The sequence below is a fragment of the Acyrthosiphon pisum genome, chromosome A1 (genome assembly GCF_005508785.2).
Source record: "Acyrthosiphon pisum isolate AL4f chromosome A1, pea_aphid_22Mar2018_4r6ur, whole genome shotgun sequence".
Classification (NCBI taxonomy): domain Eukaryota; kingdom Metazoa; phylum Arthropoda; class Insecta; order Hemiptera; family Aphididae; genus Acyrthosiphon; species Acyrthosiphon pisum.
This window is the reverse complement of record NC_042494.1, coordinates 145,578,467-145,594,503: the sequence shown is the minus strand read 5'-3', so window position 1 is coordinate 145,594,503 and position 16,037 is coordinate 145,578,467. Positions and strand designations below refer to the sequence as shown.

General features: G+C 32.2%; 2 protein-coding genes across 3 annotated transcripts in view; one reads left to right on the top strand and one right to left on the bottom strand.

Annotated features, from left to right (window-relative positions):
- Positions 1-6,517, bottom strand: part of LOC100159391 (programmed cell death 6-interacting protein) — a 10,084-nt gene extending 3,567 nt beyond the window's left edge. Inside the window, exons 1-7 of the mRNA XM_001945683.5 lie at positions 6,017-6,517; positions 5,347-5,471; positions 5,124-5,251; positions 3,798-3,951; positions 633-757; positions 455-556; positions 164-383 (exon numbers count right to left, since the gene is read on the bottom strand). Coding sequence (XP_001945718.1) covers positions 164-383; positions 455-556; positions 633-757; positions 3,798-3,951; positions 5,124-5,251; positions 5,347-5,471; positions 6,017-6,231 — 1,069 coding nt within the window. The 5' untranslated portion in view covers positions 6,232-6,517. The remainder of the gene's footprint in view (positions 1-163; positions 384-454; positions 557-632; positions 758-3,797; positions 3,952-5,123; positions 5,252-5,346; positions 5,472-6,016) is intronic.
- Positions 6,518-13,841: 7,324 nt separating this feature from the next.
- LOC107883715 lies at positions 13,842-15,952 on the top strand. 2 transcript variants are annotated; one of them, XM_029488520.1, is made up of 5 exons: positions 13,842-14,087; positions 14,149-14,535; positions 14,624-15,009; positions 15,068-15,327; positions 15,392-15,952. In XM_029488520.1, the coding sequence occupies exons 2-5, from the start codon at positions 14,507-14,509 to the stop codon at positions 15,410-15,412; spliced, it is 696 nt and encodes a 231-aa protein (XP_029344380.1). In that variant the 5' UTR covers positions 13,842-14,087; positions 14,149-14,506; the 3' UTR covers positions 15,413-15,952. The 2 variants fall into 2 exon arrangements, with proteins under 2 accessions (XP_029344380.1, XP_016659774.2); XM_016804285.2 differs by having other exon boundaries at positions 13,842-14,535.
- The last annotated feature ends 85 nt before the right edge of the window (positions 15,953-16,037 follow it).

Sequence of the window (16,037 nt, the reverse complement as noted above, 5' to 3'; positions counted from 1 at the left end):
AGATAATGTTCTTACCATCAAGTTTCATAATAGGTCGATTCACTCTAATTGTTAAGCTAACGGCATAAAACGTGAACTGCTGAGCGTAAATTTGCTATGTTACGCGTTTGTAAGACGGAGACAACAAATGCGGGTGTGGCGTCCTCTTAATATAAATGTATACCTTTAAATTTAGAAGAAAACCTTGATGGCACAGGAGTAGGTTTGGCAATTATAACTTTAGATATTAGTTCTAAATGTTTAACATCTGGAATTCGTTCATGATAAATGAAGTCGTTGTCCTTTTTTGCTTCATTTAACTCTTGTATAGCTTTATTTAGAAGCTCATTGTAATATGAACGAGCGCATCGTTCTTGACCAACTTTAAGAAACGAAATAGCTACCTGAATAAAATCATAACAATCGACATTTATAATAATATTGTAGCCACCTCAAATTATTTTTTCATACATACATTAAGCCTAGCTATTTGTTCACCAACAGTTTTATTATTCTTACAAACCATTGCTTGATAATATTGAGCCAACCCATGAAATATTGACTGTTTTCCATAAACCTATCAAATATTTAAATTAAAAAAAGTTTTAATGTTTCTGAAACCACATAATATTTTAATAATATTTAGTGTTTACATTTGATGTCCATTCTTTATCCACTGACATCATAACTGTTTCTCTCTCCATCATTTTCACTGTTTCTGCATAATATTCTTCACATTGTGCACATAATTTAGCAATTGTCTGATCTTTCATTTTATCTAAAAAAATAAAATATAAATATAATTTCAGTAGGTACACTATAAATAGTTATTGAATAAATATGTTATTTATATCCACTTACCAAGAAATAACAAATTATATAGTTGACTTAACCATATAAATTACGATCCTTTGAGCAGCATTTTTATAATGCAAAAGTAACACCAAACCAACTCCGTAAAAATAAAAAGAGAATAATACATGAAACGTGCCAAGAAACACAATACATGTCCAAGGGCGTTAGACTTGATGCAATGTTTACTACAAGGTTACTGGACTGTATGATATATTCACAAAACAACATAAACACGTAGCACCAAAGGCTAGTAAGTGGCTTGTTCAAATACACAATTACACATAAAAAATCCCAAAGATATGGAAAGTAAAAAAGTAAAAAAAAATCACCCAACCAAAACCTGGTAAGAGACAACAGTGAACGGATCCAAAGAACTACTGACCGATTCCAATACTATGCCACATCTATAAAATATACGAACGAACTCTGTTTAATCGACATATGCCAATAGAAGATAAAGAAATCATCGCAAGCCAGACAAAAAACCAGGAAAACATGCACAAGTAAATACTGAACTTAACTCAAAATATAGAAAACATACATTTTACTGGCAAGACTTTAGTTGATTAGTCAGCTACATATCTCTCTATAAACCATACTGCTAATGGAGCTAACTAAACTATATGAAATTACATGACTTTAACTTTGTAAAAATAATTGAGGCTCTACTTAGTCTACTTATATTATATTACATGAAGTTTTCGATTGGTTTCTGAGATGGTACATACAGATTTTTCTTTTCGTAGAATTAAGTTGTAAAGAGTCTGCTTTAAAGTGTTCGTTCATTTTGTCAAGTGTGCATAATTGTTTTCTTTTGATTTATTCTTTTCTGTGAGAGATTGTAATTTGAATTTTTTTATCAAGAGTGACAAATAATCAGTGGTTAATTCTGAAAGAAAAATCTGTATATACCATCTCAGGAACCAATCGAAAACTTCATATAATATATGGAAAAGGTAGCCAATAACTAAAATACCAATTATTAAGCGCAGATAGATAGTTTACTAACTTACAAAGTACACAGTGAAGAATCAAATATCAATAAAAAATACAAGGAATGGGTTACTGGGTAAGCTAGTCGGATCTGCATGGATAACCAAAGAAAGCTTTAGCTCTGCTCTGTTACTCAACCAATGAATTCGCAAGTCGAGTTGTCAATACGGCCTAAAATTGGACGATGCAAAGCCAACCTAAGAAAGATAGTATATTTGAAAGATTTATGAGTCCTGTATGAATATGGTGAAGAACACAATTAAAGATATATCTTTAATTTATTCGTGGTGAAGAACAAACAATGACCACCTACTAAAATGCTGCAAAGATCCAATCACCTACACTATAAAGGACATCACGGGAGCAGACCTCAACGCTATAGATATGACCCAGAATTTATTGGTAGAACTTTGTATGACAATTTGGATAATCAGGACCCAAGACAACAATGCAGCGAAGTAGTTTCCAATAACTACTATTCCATTTTTTGGTTATAATATTTGTATTTATGTTAATTTTTTTTTTTACAACTAAAAATGAGAAATATATATTAGAAGCTCTAGAAATTTGGTATTTGAGAAAGATGCAAAAAATAAGTTGGACTGAAAGAAAAACAAATGAAGACGTCTTAACACGTTTGCTGCGTAAAATGCAAATTGGCATCATTTCAAATAGTTTGCATATGCTGAAAACGCTAATTGGCATGATGTACCTTGTTATTAAATGTACTACAATTTAGTCAGTGTTGAGGTTAAACTTTTTGTTTTTTGTCAGCGTCTTCTATAAGCATTGTTTCATAAACAAGTCCAAACTGCACACTGATATTTTAATTTTACAATTCCTAGGAATTTTTTTTTTAAAACTTCCATTTTTTCAGCGTCACGGCAAGTATACACAAATATGAAGCACAGTGAACGTATTAAAGATAATATAAGAAAAACAAACATTGATAGATACTCTAAAGAGAAGGAGATGATAGATGATAAGACACATTTTGAAGCATAGAGATGAATTACATAGTTTAGTAATTGAAGGTATGCTAGAAGGAACACGATAAAGAGGAGAACCTAAAACGAAATATATCAGCCATATAATGAAAGATGCAGGAGTTACTTTTTATAGGGAGCTCGAAGATACGGCAAATGATAGTGGAAAATGGAGAAAGCATTTGTTGTGAATAAATTTGTTGGAAACCAATCTCTGGAATGAAGAAAAAAATTTTATAGTAAATGTTATCTGCTGAATATAGGATCATGACATAACATTTAAAACACTCATTATGTTAACTGTCATTTGCTTTCATTTAAACAAGAATACATTTTAACATTTCAAATATGAAGAGTAACATAGTGTGTACTTATTAGAAATGTACATCCAATAGTAAAACATTGACTGTTGTTATATGGATTTAAGTTTATCACTAATTATTCTGTAAGAAATATTACAAACATACAATCACAACTACCTAAATCTTGTCCAACATATTTTTTCAGGTCTAAGACCATGAGCCAATACTTTTAACTATCCAGCCACTTATAAACATAAAATATTATGCTTATCTCCAAAAATAATAAACATACAGATAATCCTTGCTATATGAACATTCTCTATATTTTTAAAAATATATTAAAATATTATGATAACCAAATTTATCTCACTCTCAGATATTAACAAAATCATTCCCAGCAATCAATTTTGTTTTGAATTCAAGCATGTCTAATAAATAATTATCTATTAGTTCTGTGAATAATCCATTATTACTACCTCCCTAATCTCTTGGCCATACATGAAATAGAGAATTCCTTCAACTATAGCTACATATTTAACTGTCAGTTGACACCACTTATGTGTATTAATTCATGTATTAAAATTGTCTAAATTACAATATTACTATATGACTGTATTAACTCAATATAAATTATAAAATTGTAACATATAATAACATGCAAAAAATATTACAAATGCCTTACCTATATTTGCTTTAACTATAAACACTTCTTGAGCTTGAGCCAACATAAGAGACGATAACATTGCCAATGTATCTGGATTTAAATCTGGAGTTGGATCTTGTTGAATTACATTCATAACTGTTGTTTTTAAAGTATTGAATATACCAGCACTTTGCTAAGAACAAAAATGTTAGTATTATAAATTTAAAAACAATTATTAGTACATTGTCACAAAAAAAATCATGATTATTGAATATAAAATGTGTTATTAAATCAACAAAGTAAAAACCCATCAGTAATATGATTTTTAAAAATAAACATTATTTTTACTAAATTTTTTACAATATTTATAATGCTGAGGACATTTTGATTTTAATCTTGCGTGATACCACCAAGACTGGTTTCACTATAGCAAGGTATCAAGTGGGGTTACGTTAAATTGGCCTTTTAGTAATATGACCTCGAAAATGAAGCACCAAAGTTTATATGTGCAATTAAATTGTGTTCTCTCGCCAAACAGAGTATCATAATCAAACTACCATGTATTTTAAAAAGTTTGTGGAACATGTATGTAACAAATAACTATAGACAACATTAGATTATATGATTAGATAAAACCTTAACATAAAATTGATTTTAGTATATCCAGAAGTTGTCTGAGAACTAGTCTTAAGTTGTAACAGGTTAAACTTCAGCTTTAATTTCTTTTTTTAGGACAATCAAATCTTTAAATATCTTAAATATTTCAAATGTAATTTAAGGACAAAATGTAGTTGCTATAATATGTGTTAGGGAGACTCCTCACTACAATTTGTCGGAGAAAAATAAAACTATATGTGTTCTAACATACTGACTAGAGTTTTATACCGATAATAATTTTTAAAACAGAAGACAAATTTGGATCCTTTGAGCAGCATTTTTAATTTATTATTCTTAAAAAGAACCTCACTTGAAATTAAGAAAAAAATTCATCGGAAATAAAACAGTTAAATTTTTTTTATAATTTATTCTAACTTGAAGAATTCAATATAGACCATAATAAATTAAAATATGTTTTCAAATTTAATAACGGAGTAAAACTCAAGATAATACCATTGATTATACATAGTAATAATAATAATATTGATATAAATAATCATAATCAATGACAGTACGTTTACTACTTACAGTCTATTTTACTCCAAAAATCAGTAGCGTGGAATTAATGTGATATTGTCAATTTGAGCATGACATTTGGAATGTTACATTTAAAAGCTAAAACTATTATAATAATATGGGCAGACCATTCTAACAATATAACATTTAACTTAGATTATAATATAGTATAAAGTTGATTATTTTATTTACTTGGAGAAGTTTAGCAGCCATTTTTAAACCATCATCGGTCTCCAAATTTTGGGCAGAAGCTATTGCGCTTTGTTGAGCTGCTATATTAAATAGTACACATATTCTTTCATAAGCAAATGAACATAGAGCTAAAAATTATAAGGTTAACATTAAAATATAGTAAACATCTTAAGTTAATATAAAATAATTTGTGTAGGACAAGGTTTATATAATTTGAACATACTTATACTGACTTTTCCATTAGCAAAGAATGATGTCATTTTATTGAATGCGTCTTTCCACTTGAAAGGAATCTGTACTTCAGATGATGGCACTTTCGATTCTAATGAAGTCATCTGATCGTAATACCTGAAAAAAAAATAGAATACATAAGCTACCTAGGTACCTACACCCTTTCAGTGGTTATTAATTCAGTAGCGTACGCAGGAGTAGGGTTCTAGTGTTCTGACCCCCCCCCCTGAAATTTCTTTTTTCTACAAAAAATTCTTATTTATTTTGATACACATAGATCAATTTTATATATATATCAAAATTTTATATTTTTGATAGATATAAAATAAATTGTTGAATATGACAAAGACGTTGATAATCATAGTTTCAGTTTTATTTTTTGCTGATTTAGAACATTGCTAAACGTCTGCCATAATCGATTGTTTATCATCCATATATCAATCCATCGATTATTACCAAGTTGGTTCGGCCCGAAGATGCTCTATAGATGACTCAGTTAAACACTGTAAATGTAGACTAAATTTGAGACTAACTATAATTTGTTATAAAAAAACTGTATAGAAAAAAAATAATATAAATTATTTACTCAGGTAAAACCCTAACCGAACTGAAATCCTGCGTACGCTACCGGTTATTATCAAAATCAAACTATGCTGATTTACGTGTATATCAGTTCGAGGGAATTGTCATATTTGTCCAACACCTTCCAAAGCGCCTGGCTGCGGAGTTTGCTGAGTTCGTTGATCGCTTCTGTGTAGTCTTCGGGATTGTCAGCCGAGTTGTAATGCGAGGATATTAGGTTCCTCAAAGGTTTCACTATGTTCACTTCGGACGCGCGTTTCGTGGGCACCGCCAACAACGATGTGGTTAATGCCATACTGGATGCGGGTGACGAAAAATTTCACAAATTTAATTAAAAAAAACTCGACGCAAGACAAAGGAACGACGGAGTTGTCGTGCCCGACAGACTCATAAATGGACTTCCTGACGTCAAGTCTAAGGTACAGATATCCAAGAGTTGTCAGCGTATGGGCTGACAATAGCAGTAATTAATTCGTGATGACTAATAATGAGTAATGACTAAGACTAAGGCAAGTCCGCGAGTAAACGAATGTTTAGATGGCGAACGGTGAATGAATCTTCCGTGAAGGCATTGGGCGATAATACGTTATAAATTATAATGTAAATTATGTATATATATGTAACTGTCTTTACTACCACTCATCCGCTTATCAGTCTTACAGTGTTGCCGAATAAAAAACTAATTGAGATGTGTAAATGTGTTTAATTTGGAAATGTATTACATTTCGCCGACTCTCGCCCGCCGAACACTTCCCACGAATTCGCTAAACTAGACCGGTTCAGTGGCGCAATTATCGGGAGTGTTGGGGGCACAATTATTGGGTTGGATGTGCAATTCACAGGGGCCCACGGTTTTCATTAAAAATATGTCATATTATATTATTTGTTTAAATATGATAACACTAAATAATAATGTCTTTACTATTTAAAGTTTGAAATCTGCAAAATTAGGTATATTATATATTATAACTATAATAACTATTAACTATTAATTGTGAAAAAACGATATTTAGAGTTACAATAAGGTATGACTGTATATCATCCTTGCTAGCAGGTATAAGGGTCAAGAAATGTTCACATGGGCCCCTTATTATCAAGTTGCGCCACTGCATCGCTCGCTCAGAACCTAAAATAGAAAATTAAAAACCTTTAAAATAGCCATTTGAAAATTATACAATATATATAATAATAACATGGAAGATGATCATAAAGAGATTTTCCCTCATTTTTTGTCGTTTTTCCTAATATTATTAAGAAAAGAACTTTTAATTTTCTGCAATTTCACCTTTTAAAATAATAGTACCAACTAGATCCAATTTAATCGGAAATCATCCCCAACGTTAAAGATCAATGCATTTTTTCTACTATAAAACACAATATATACCAGTACCACAACAAATACACAAAAAACAATATTTGTAAAACCGCAATACGCATTGTGTCGTTCCGTTCGGAATCTAAAAACCTTACCTATAAAAGTATATAACGAGTATATACAACAGTATATAATAATATAATACATTATTATAGTATACCTCTGCGTAAGTATACAGCGTTAGAGTTAATATAATAGTATACCAATAATAATAATGACGTTTGGAAAAATAAACAGGCCCGAAATCCAGCTGATGCCGGTCGATTAATAATGTGGTGGCGTACTCGCTGGCTACTAATAAACGATGTTTGTTTTAAATCATCGTCGACGGCCCAGGAAGAAATCCGGAAATCGGCACATTTGCAACTCTGACACCTATACGCGGACAAAAAACCTGTAAAAAATGGCTGCATCGCATAATGACGAAATGACAATCGAGACAACTATCAAGTACATCTTGGGAAAGATCATCAGCAACGTCGAATACGAAATAATGGAAGAAGAACTTAGCAGATTTGACGACATCGACGAGGAACCGATCATCGGGGACCTAGAGGGACTTTTGTTAAATGCGACACGCTTCGCGGGCGACGACTATGTTCCGTTCAACGCCTTTTAAACGGCCGACAAATCTTGCAAAGCTGCAAGACCGGTTGAACTGATCGGAGACGACGTGATGGCGCGCCAACGGTGCAGGAAGCCGCGGAAAAGGAGCTAGGTTGCCGAGACGAGGGGCACCACACCAGCCAGGGGACTAGAAGTCAAAAACAGTCTTGGAATCTTGATCTGTTGGCTGGACCCGGGGGTCAAAACAGAAACACGCGCAGTGGAACGGCGAGAGTTATCTCCTCTGCGTGGAGAGGACTAACGAGAGCCGCACACGCGTTGTGTTGTTGTCCCCATAGGCGTGCGCAGACTTCAGTTTCCGGTCGAGCCTGGTAGAATTAGTGCCCCAATATTTTGACAGTGCCCCTATTTTTATTTTTTTTACACATTTACATACATTCTTAATGTAAAATGTAAATTTTGTGTAATATGAAAAGTGTAATATTTAAATGTAAAAATATAATCAAGTTGAATGTGCACACAACATATAATATGTGCTAATTTCTAGACATATATTTTTAATCTTAAAATTAAAACGATAAAAATACGACCGATATTGGCAAGAATAAAATGAATTATAATAATGTCTCATCATATTAATTCACCGAATTTTAAAATAAATATTATTTAACAGTAAACACTAACAGACCAGTGTGTAGTGACTGAGTGACAACAGTAAATACTAAATAGTGAACAACTGAACATACTGAATAGTGAATAGATTATTGAGAAATGAGAGGTCAGTCTGTTTGCGGCCTTCTATTTGAAAGCGATAAAAGTAGATATAGGTTTTTCCGTGGAGCAATTATACATCTACGGTCGTCCGCACTCGGCTTATCTTAATATTAAATAAATACTATGTATATGTATACTATTTATAAATTATAACCAACTTATTAATGTATTTAATCATAGTACATATTTTGTACACAATGTATTTGTTAGATGAATAAAATTAATTAATTTCACTACAGATAAAAGTTTCAAACATGTTATTATAATTTATAATAAGTATAGGCAAACATTTTACTATGCCCCTAAAAAGATTCTGGTCGAGCGGCTCACCCCGTGCGCACGCCTATGGTTGTCCCCCGAAGTGAAACCGTCCGAAAGTTTCCCCCCTGGCTGAGGGCAGCGGACAAGGTGAGGCGACGTGGGGTCGAGGTAATAGGTACGTGACAGTGCACATTTAGGTGGTGATCGGAGGTAAGTCACCGATACACGTTCTCCGGCCATCCTGCGGTAGCGCGACGAAATCGCGGACGTTGCGCGCTCGAGGTCGCTGAGACACGCGAGACCCTCTGGTGGCGCGGCGGGCACCCGGCTGCTTCGGTCCGGGAGCGACGACGACCTGACGACGGAGGCTAGCGGTACCAGCGCGGACAACGAAGCCGTCCCCGACCGTACCTGCTCAGTGACGAATGCAGTGCTGCACGAAAACGAAAATGACTCGTGACGGCGACGACGGAGACCTCAGAGCTCACGGTGGGTGAGTGACGGATGACTATATAATTACAGCGTGGTTAAGAATACCACGGACGTCAGTAGCGCCGGACTCGAGGAAACGAAACGTTTCGTGGTGGTACGCGACTCCGTGATCATCGGCTGCAGAAGACACCGCGGTGCCGACGGAGACGCCAGGGCGAAAACCACGGAGATGCTGTCCGCAGATTCTCTCTCCTTTTCGCCCAGTGGTCCGATTCCGCGCCGGCCGAATTGCAATGTTGCCGATTCCGCAGCTGCACCGAGATTATAGTCGCTAGCTCGCTCCGAGCTTTGCAGGTCACCGTCGTCGCCGGCACAACAGTCGTCTTTAGCACGTACAGCACCGTCAAGCAGCACACGACATCGCGCACTAATATAGCCTGCCGTCGCCAACTATCGTCGCTCTCGCAGCCGTCGTGGCCGGGATTCACCCGCTGCCATGGTCGTCTTAGCGTCTCGAGCAAACGCGCCCGCGACCCTCGTCCGCCCCGCAGGACAGCCTGTGAAAACGTTGTAGAGGTGACCAGTGGCCATTTACCAGTTACCAATATCATCAGCATCACCAACTCGCCATTACGTACCCCCCACCCCCCCACATCGCCTCGTCTTGTCCGATGCCTTTTTTTTTCATTTAAATTATTATTTCTTGTTTTTTGCTACTTTTTTGTATCATATAATAATATAATATATTTCATTTTTCGGCGTTCAAAATTTTAAAGCACTAAGCATTGATTTTCTATCTTTCATGAGATTATGTAATAAAATTATTTCTTCTATACACAGTAAAATGTTGTTCCTTATTTTTCATTTTAAAGAGTACGGTTTTATTTATTTCAACAGAATAATGACCCCAATGAATATCATCGTGTTCACATGGGATTCACAAAAAATATTAAATAACATTTTTTTGTTACGTACCAAATGTCAATGAAATACATTGAAGGTATATTGGCCACGTGAGAGTATACGTTTACCGGAGTGGTGACAATTTTTCTGCCCCAAAATGTCATAAAAGAAGAAAATAGTATATTGTGTGGCAAGGGCGGGAAGTGAGCCACACATACTATTTTTTGTCACGCCTCTGCATTCATGGAAAAGGTTATGCAGGGATCTATGCAACAATTATAGACTATTCTACAAAATATGTTTAAAAATACATTTAAATATTACACTTTTCATATTACACAAAATTTACATTTTACATTAAGAATGTATGTAAATTTGTAAAAAAAATAAAAATAGGGGCACTGTCAAATTATTGCGTCATGCAAGGAGGTTATACTATAAATTTAAGATGTAACTAAAAGTTTATGTTTTGGAAGGACCGTGGTAGGTATACATTTTAGTTTCTGGTTGTGCAGGGGATACGCACTCGGCGGCCGGCACTTTTGGGGATTTCTTCTTTTCCGCCTGGCACATTTGGGGATTTCCTCTTTTCCGCCCGCTGGACGGAAAAAGGTTGCTTTCGAACGCTTCAACCGTGGTCGAAAACCAAACTTTCGGTGCAGATATGACAAAAATGAATTTAAGAAAACACGGACACATTATTATAAAATCAATTCATTCATCGCTCGACTCAGAATTCAAAACAATAATAATAATAATTATAGTTTTTTTTATTGTTGATGTATGAACACCACATTGTTTTTTTCGTAATAGTAGGTATAGGTACTTCGCCGACCCGTCGAAATGATTTTCGAATGAAAATAAAATTTGGTATCAAAGCATCATACGGTTTTGGTTCAATATATTACGTAAAGAATTAATGATGTTATTAATTCGGACTTTCCACGACTAATGCTAGGTAACTTAAAAAACAGTTATAAAAGATGAAATCTAAAAGACTAAAAATAATATATAAATAAGTTTAGTATAACGATTTATTGAGTATATACCTACGTAGTTTTCTAGACGTTTTAGCCTTTAGGAGATTGCATCATTTTTCTTATAATGCCAGCAATCACTCTGGCAGGAGCAGACATTCATTTTCCAAACTTAAACTAATAAAAAATTACTTAAGAAACGCATGTGGACGAGTGCGTTTATCTAATATAGCAATTTTAAATATAGAAATAGAACGACCTAAAAATCTAAATATTGAGAATATAATTGACAATTTTGCCAAAGCAAAATCGAGAAAAGATATTTCTTATATAATAGAATATCCTAGATATTTATGTAATAATTATGTTAAAAAAATTATTTATTATTTAAGATTACTCTAATTTCTGGTCAGGTGGCACTACTGGGAGCCTTCCTTCTCTTGTTACTTTTTTTTTATATATTACTTATTTACTCTGTCACCACACTTACTCATTATACACTTATGTATAGATTGTAAATATACTTTATTTTTAATAAAAAAAAAAAAAAAAAGATTACTCTTAAATAATATATTACCTATATGTTAAAATATAGTTATAAATGTATAATGCAGTTTGATTTATAGTAAAAATATACCTAATGGTGTAATACTGTAAATTTTTTTTCAAGGGGGCCACTAAATTTTCTCTTGCACCAGTGACCAGGACCCTCAGAGCTCAAGATCCGGCACTGGACCGGTTTAAAATTATCTTACATTATCCCGCACCGGGATAATGAACCATGTAAACGATATGGTCCAAACGAATCACGGACATTTTCCCCCAACTGTTTTCGGTGTAGTAGGACATTCCTCCCCGATATATCAAATGTTTTTTTTACAAAATGTATCAATTTTAAGTCGGAATTTTTAGCTATTTATTTTTATTTTTAAATTATTAATTATATTTTATTTTATGCTTATTTTTTTTTAAGTAGCTCAGTGGATAGAACTATTATATTTATGAAAAAAAAAATAATTTCATATTAAATAATAAATAATATTGTTAACTGCCGATTGGCGTAAAATATATCTAAATAAATAAATAAATAAATAAATATTATTAGTCAATAATAAACTTTAAAGAAAAATTGAGGGGGGGGGGGGAAATGTCCGCATCGAAAATATACCGGGTAGGGGAATGTCTGGGGGGGAAATGTACATTTAACCATGGCTAAATAAATTTAGCCATGGTTCATACCACGGTTTAAGATATACTGTTTGCACCACAGAATAGATGATAGAATAGATTATTTCATCTATTCTGTGGTTGCACAACTCCATAGACCTTATACTCAGTAAAAGGCATAGACATATTAATAAATATTTATATGTCATATAAATATATATATATATATGTGTTATATATATATATATAATTTTATTTATATGTCTATGGTAAAAGGTCTATGCACAACTCCCATATTAAATTGCTTAGGTATATCACATGGACCGTTCTATATGTTTTACGATAAGACTCGCGTAGAACTAGATTGTAGTGAACCCTAGCGGCAAACCCGAAAACTATCCTATCAGTATAGTGATTTGTGATCATACTATCAGACACCGGTAAATAATAAAGATTACAGAAAACGCCGCCAAAATAAAAAAATATTACAATTATTTTAATTTTATTGTTTTGAATAATTTTAATTTGTAAATGTGGGCTAGTGGCTTATTTATCTTAAGAGTATTTAATATTTTTTTAATTATTATAATCTCCAATTGTTGAATAATGCCAAAGTGTTGTGTCAAAGATTGTGTATATCGCAATGAATCCTTATTTAGCGTGCCTAAAAATTCAAAAAATAAATGGGAAATAGCACTAAATATGAATTTAAACCATAATTCAAGATATGTGCTACTCACTTTGATCCAGATGATATTACTGCAACATGGGAATCTGGTGTTGGTGCGAGTAAATATTCTGTGAGTACACGTCATCAGACAAAGATTCATTTGCTTTTAAACCACAGTTTTCTTTTAATATTTTTCAATTATTTTTAGATTTGCTTAAAAAGACCAAAGCTTAAAGCTGGTGCAATACCAGTGGAAATATTGAAAATCAATGAAGATTAATTTTTTCAAACAATAATGTACATTGTGTACAACATGATCATACATACTTCAAATTTGAAAATACACCTGATTCTCAATCATATGAAATTCAGCATGCTGAGGTAACTATTTATTAAATTATTGATAATTAACTAGACAAGTTATTTGTATATAATTACATGTTGACAATGAAGTTGTGACATTTTTTAAAATAATTTTTGAAAATGTATCATCAGTAAATATTCCATCTAAATGGTGTTTTGATATTAATTTGAACGGAGAGAAAAAAAATAATTCCTTTCTATAAACTTAGTTTATATGGTATAAATTACAGTCGCTCAATTGAAAAACAATTGGTTATTTCTGAAGGTAAAAATTTGTCTTTTTATTTTGTTAATGTCATCAACACTATGATGTATTACTAAGTATATTATGATATCAAATTGACATTGAAATATAATTTAAATTTAATTTAGATCTCAGGATGTATTAATACTTTTTTACATTACAGATTCTGATATATATTTTCATTTATTTGGAGAACTATTTGATATGACTAACATTTTAAGTATCTATAAATTAGAAACGGTTGAGGATCTTGAAAATATATGTTAATTGCTTTTGAAAATTTGAAGGTGTGCCCTGGCTTAACTAACAAAAGAGATTTTCAAAAAGTTAAATCTATATTTAGTACAGATCAATATTTTGAAACTCATGAACGTTTTCGGCATGCACAATGCACTAAAATTGCATCTAATAAAATACGGTAAATTGTAGGATGTGGTTATTAGTTTTATGATTTTAATAAATTTGTTTGTTTCTGTTAGTGATATTTGTAATTCGTGTAAGAAACTGTATTATTCCATGAGGCAAAAACTATTAAGGTTGAAACATAATAAACCAGTTGATAGTTATTAATCTCCACGAAAGCAAAAGCGCATTAAGATTATACAATTAACACAAAAAAATATTAAAAAAAAAAATAATAGAACCTTAAAAGAAATAAAAAGGTTGAAAAATGCTTTAAGTGATGTGCATCTTCAGATGCAAAATGTTTCAGATACTTCTTTAAAAGAATTATTAGCTAATTCTGGTGTAAATGATATCCAGGGTGAACTTATTTAAGACATTTTTGCCGCAGCTAAAACAAAAAACTCCAAAGGACGGAGGTATAGTGAAAATTGGATGATGTTGTGTCAGTTGTTCCAAATAAGGTAAATCATTTATCTAATTTACCATTAACATTAATTCAAAACAATATTAAATATTAATGATACCATTAATTGATTATAAATAATGTAGATCACCAAGTGGATACAAATTTTTAAGAGAACAGAACATAATACCACTTCCATGTGTGAACACAATAAGAAAACACTTATTGGCAATAAAAATTGGTTGTGGCTTTGACATTAATTTTTTCAAATTATTTAAAAAGAAATTTTCTGTGAAAACAGAATATCAAAAAAAGGGTATACTTGTCTTAGATGAAATTTTTTTAAGATCAAGTATAGCTGTAAATAGTAGAACCCTTACATATTCTGGTCTTGAAGATTTTAGTGATGAAGTACAAGAAGATTGTAAAAAAGCTGATAAAGCCGATCATAGACTTGTGTTAATGTGGCAAAGCCTTGCAGAAAATTGTACCCAACCAATTGCAGTGTTTACTTCGAAAGGGCCAGTTAAAGGTGATGTACATACTATTTGAATTTTATTTTCTCAATTTCAATATTTTATTTCCAATAGGCATTGATTTGGCAAAGCTAGTCATCAAAGCAATTATGTTACTCGAGGATGCTGGTGGTCAAGTCGTTGGGCTTACAAGCGATGGGGCCAGTACCAAAAGATCTATGTGGAAAGAACTGGGGATATGTCCAAGTATTGAAGGATTTAAAAATCATTTTGAAAATCCATTTGATAATACACGGAAAGTTTTTGTATTTGCCGATGTACCGCATTTAATGAAAACTATACGCAACCGTTTGAACACTAACAAACAGTTAAGAGTAAGTAATTACCAATAAGTAATAAGTATGTATAATAACAAACAATACTTTTATTTTTTTATAGATACATCCATCAAAACCATAAATAAAATGGAGTGATTTCCATGATTTATTTTCAAATGAAGCTCAATAATTTTTCAAAGATGAAGGTTAAGTATGCAACTCAGGTAAAATTATTTATATTCTTAACAATGGTCAATACTATAAAACCTTATACACAATAGTTATAAATTATAATTTATAATGTATTAGAAAATGTCGATATTAATTAAAAACTTTATTTATAGTTATTTAGTTCTTCTGTAGCAGTAGGCATGAAGTTTTATAGAGAAAAAGGATTAAAAGCTTTACAAGATTCTCATGAAAGTGAATTATTTGCTATTACCTTAAACAATATGTTTGATGTCCTAAACCGCCGATTTTCTGCTGAAGGCATTAGAAAAAATAGCAAAGATTTACAGGTTTTTTTATGTGTTGCATGCACAACCTGTGGATTTATGTTGAATGCAAAATATTATGTGTACTTATAGTTAAATAATAAATTTATTTTTACTACTACTACTATATTTTTATTTTAATAAAAAATGTAATAACATATTACAACTAAATCATTAATTTGTGTTTCAGATAAAGTGTACTAACCAAAGTGGTAAAGTATTTTAGTAGTAGTATTTGAACAGTTCTATTAACATCAAACCGTTTTTAATTTA

What these genes read in the sequence shown, in the direction of transcription:
- LOC107883715 (XM_029488520.1), top strand. Translation starts at nt 14,507, where the DNA reads ATGATGTTGTGTCAGTTGTTCCAAATAAG. An exon ending in TGTCAGTTGTTCCAAATAAG is followed by an intron (nt 14,536 to 14,623) that starts GTAAATCATTTA and finishes TAAATAATGTAG; the next exon opens with ATCACCAAGTGGATACAAAT. An exon ending in TTCGAAAGGGCCAGTTAAAG is followed by an intron (nt 15,010 to 15,067) that starts GTGATGTACATA and finishes TATTTCCAATAG; the next exon opens with GCATTGATTTGGCAAAGCTA.